At 48.9% G+C, this 3,341-nt stretch overlaps 1 protein-coding gene across 1 annotated transcript in view; it reads right to left on the reverse strand.

Moving 5' to 3' along the window:
- LOC107109302 (alpha-2-macroglobulin-like) overlaps positions 1 to 3,279 on the reverse strand; it is an 83,409-nt gene extending 80,130 nt beyond the window's left edge. The window contains exon 1 of the mRNA XM_015409902.1: positions 3,090 to 3,279. Coding sequence (XP_015265388.1) covers positions 3,090 to 3,184 — 95 coding nt within the window. The 5' untranslated portion in view covers positions 3,185 to 3,279. The remainder of the gene's footprint in view (positions 1 to 3,089) is intronic.
- Positions 3,280 to 3,341: the final 62 nt, after the last annotated feature.

Raw genomic sequence — 3,341 nt, forward strand, 5'->3', positions numbered from 1 at the left:
TTCAGCACCCCGAAGGAGAGGCGGGACTTTCCCCCACACTTTGCCACTGTGAAGCTGCAGCCCTCCCGTCTAGGGTGTTGTGCGAAAGGGACTCATGCGCATTAGGATTACCATTGCCAGCCTCCAGGTGGGGCCTGGTGATCTCCCAGAATTACGACTGATCTCCAGAGACCAGTTTTGCTAAAGAAAACTGCTGCTTTGGAGGGTGGAACTCTATGGCATTGTACCCTCCTGAGGTCTCTCCCCTCCCCAAACTCTGCCCTCTGCAGGTTCCGTCCCCAAATCTCCGAGAATTTCCCAACCTAAAGTTGCCAATCCTAATCAGGACAAATACTGAAGATACCACTGATTTACAGTTTTGTGCACGTAACCTCTTCCTGTCATCCATTCGCCCATGTTTTTCTACCAAGTGATGAGGAAAGCCTGATCATACTTCTGCACCGGAAATTATTGGGACTCTTCTGCTTCCCATGTGTCGCGACCGTTTGGGTGAGCCGCTGAGCAAACGGTAGTGTGACTGTGTGCAAGTGAGCACTTCGTCAGCGGGTGCCCAGAAAAACAAGAGAATCTTGCTGCTAAGAATCTGATTGGCCCAGAGTTCTGGTTCCAACTGCAGACTCAACGAGGTGAAGCAGTTAGAGTGCCAGACTTAGATCTGGGGCCGAAAATAAAACAGCCAGTATTGTAAATGCATACATCTGCAGTGCAGCCTCATTTGGAGTACTGTGTGCAGTTCTGGTTGTCGTATCTCAAAAAGGATATTGCAGAGCTGGAAAAAGGACCAGACTGGGGGAATCAAGACGATTAGGTAGTTGGTGCATGTTTTCTGTGAGGGAAGGCTATACAGTCTTGAGTTTTTCAGTTCAGAGAAAAGGTGGCTACTTCAGGTGGGTAGCCGTGTTGGTCTGAAGCAGTATAACAAATTTAGACTCCAGTGGCACCTTTAAGGCCACCAACCCTTAATTCTGCCCAGCCTACCTCATGGGGTTGTTGTGAGAACAAAATGGGGGAGGGGAGAGTCATCCCGCCTTCCTTGAACGAGGGGCAAGAGAAAACAAATATACTTTGCTCTGAGGCATTGCTGTAAGATGACTGGCCCACCAGAAGTATGAGGAGGGCCAGGAGAGCTATCGGCTATCTGACGAAGGGGTTTTTGACCCTCGAAAGAATTCATGCCCTGAAAATCTTGTGGGTCTCTACGCTGCTACTGGACTCACATCTAGCTCTTCTACGGCAGACCAATATCTTTCATTAGTGAGCCCAGAAAAACAAGAGAATCTTGCTGCTAAGAATCTGATTGGTCCAGAGTTCTGGTTCCAACTGCAGACTCAATGAGGTGGGGCAGTTAGAGTGCCAGACTTAGATCTGGGGCCGAAAATAAAACAGCCAGTATTGTAAATGCATACATCTGCAGTGCAGCCTCATTTGGAGTACTGTGTGCAGTTCTGGTTGTCGTATCTCAAAAAGGATATTGCAGAGCTGGAAAAAGGACCAGACTGGGGGAATCAAGACGATTAGGTAGTTGGTGCATGTTTTCTGTGAGGGAAGGCTATACAGTCTTGGGTTTTTCAGTTCAGAGAAAAGGTGGCTAATTCAGGTGGGTAGCCGTGTTGGTCTGAAGCAGTATAACAAATTTAGACTCCAGTGGCACCTTTAAGGCCAACAACCTTTAATTCTGGCCATGAGCTTTCGTGGGAAACACTCTTCTTCAGATACCAAATGAAGTGGCATGCACACAAAAGCTTATACCCAGAATTGAACTTTGTTGGTCTTAAAGGTGCCACTGGACTCAAACTTTGTTCGAAGCCTTAGAATCTAAGGGGATGCATGTCAGAGTTTTATAAAATTAAGCATGGGGTGGAAACAACGGATAAAGTTTTTCTCCCTCTCCCGTTACACTAGAACTCAGGAGAACCCCATGAAATTGATGCGTCAGTAGATTCAGGATGGAGAAAATTCTGGAAGATAGATTGATGATGATGATGATGATGATGATGATGATGATGATGATGATGATGAAGAAGAAGAAGAAGAAGAAGAAGAAGAAGAAGAAGAAGAAGAAGAAGAAGAAGAAGAAGAAGAAGAAGAAGAAGAAGAAGAAGAAGAGAACTCTGACACAAACTGCTAGGACAGCTGTGCTAGAGCTTGTGACTGACCCAAGGTCACATCAGCAGGTGCAAGTGGAGGAGTGGGGAATCAAACCCGGTTCTCCCAGATTAGAGTCCACACACTTAACCACTACACCAAACTGGCTCATGATGATGATGAAGAAGAAGAAGAAGATAGAAAGATAGATGACAGACAGACAGATAGATAGGCAGGCAGATACAGATATGACTATATAGATATGACTGCACTCTGGATGTGAAGGTTTTAAATGAGTTTCAAAAGAAGGGGGGTATCCAAAATTGTTCAGCTCTATTCATCTGTAAGTGACTGTTTTGTATTCTGCCGAGGTGACTAAGTGGAACCTCCACATCAAGAGGCAGTCAACCTCTGACTGGCAGTGCTAGGAGGGAGCATCAGGGGAAGGCCTTGCCTTCTGTGGCCCTCCAGGCAACTGGTTGGCTGCTGTGTGGAGCAGGATGCTGAACCACTGGTTGGATCCAGAAGGGCCCTTTAAGGGTTGGCATATCCCTGGATGTTTGGGGATGCAGCCTGGAGAGGGCAGATTTTTGGGGAAGGGGGGAGATATCAGTGGGGATGTGTTGCCATACACTCCATGTGATGCCACAGAGCCCACCCTCCAAGGCAGCCATTGGCTCCAGGGAAACTGACGTCCGTAACCTGGAGAGAGCCGTTGTAATTCCAGGAGATCTCCAGGGCCCACTTGGGAGGCTGGCAACAGTATCTTTACATTCTTATGTTATGGCTCATGATCGTTGACAGAACTCTCTCTCCTCCCTGCATTTAGCTCACCCATTCTGAAAGCCACCCGATCAAACGGTTTGCACCACATCTTGTGACCGTGAATCCTACAAGTATTTGGGTTCCCCCCCAACCCTGTAGAGCCTCAGATCTGCATTCCATGAGGAATTAGCAAAACAGAGAAGCAAAGCCCCCCCCCCCCGGTCCTGCAAGCAGCTTACGGTTCTGGGGTGGTTGTGGTGGTCGTGGATCCAGGGAGCAGGAGCAAGAGCCAGAGCCAGAGCCCGGGCCCTGCAGCTGAGCGGTCCTTCCCCATGGTGCTTCGAGAGAGGGAGCTGGCAGGCGAGTTGCACAGAGACTGGACTGGCTGGGCACCCTCTGTCCCGCTCCCTCAGCCCTCAGCCAACCACTCCCTTTATACTGGCTCTCTGCAAACAGCCTGCCGGGCACACGAGATAAAGGCGGCCGGGGGG

This window comes from Gekko japonicus, unplaced genomic scaffold, assembly GCF_001447785.1.
Source record: "Gekko japonicus isolate JY-2015 unplaced genomic scaffold, Gekko_japonicus_V1.1 scaffold170, whole genome shotgun sequence".
NCBI lineage: Eukaryota > Metazoa > Chordata > Lepidosauria > Squamata > Gekkonidae > Gekko > Gekko japonicus.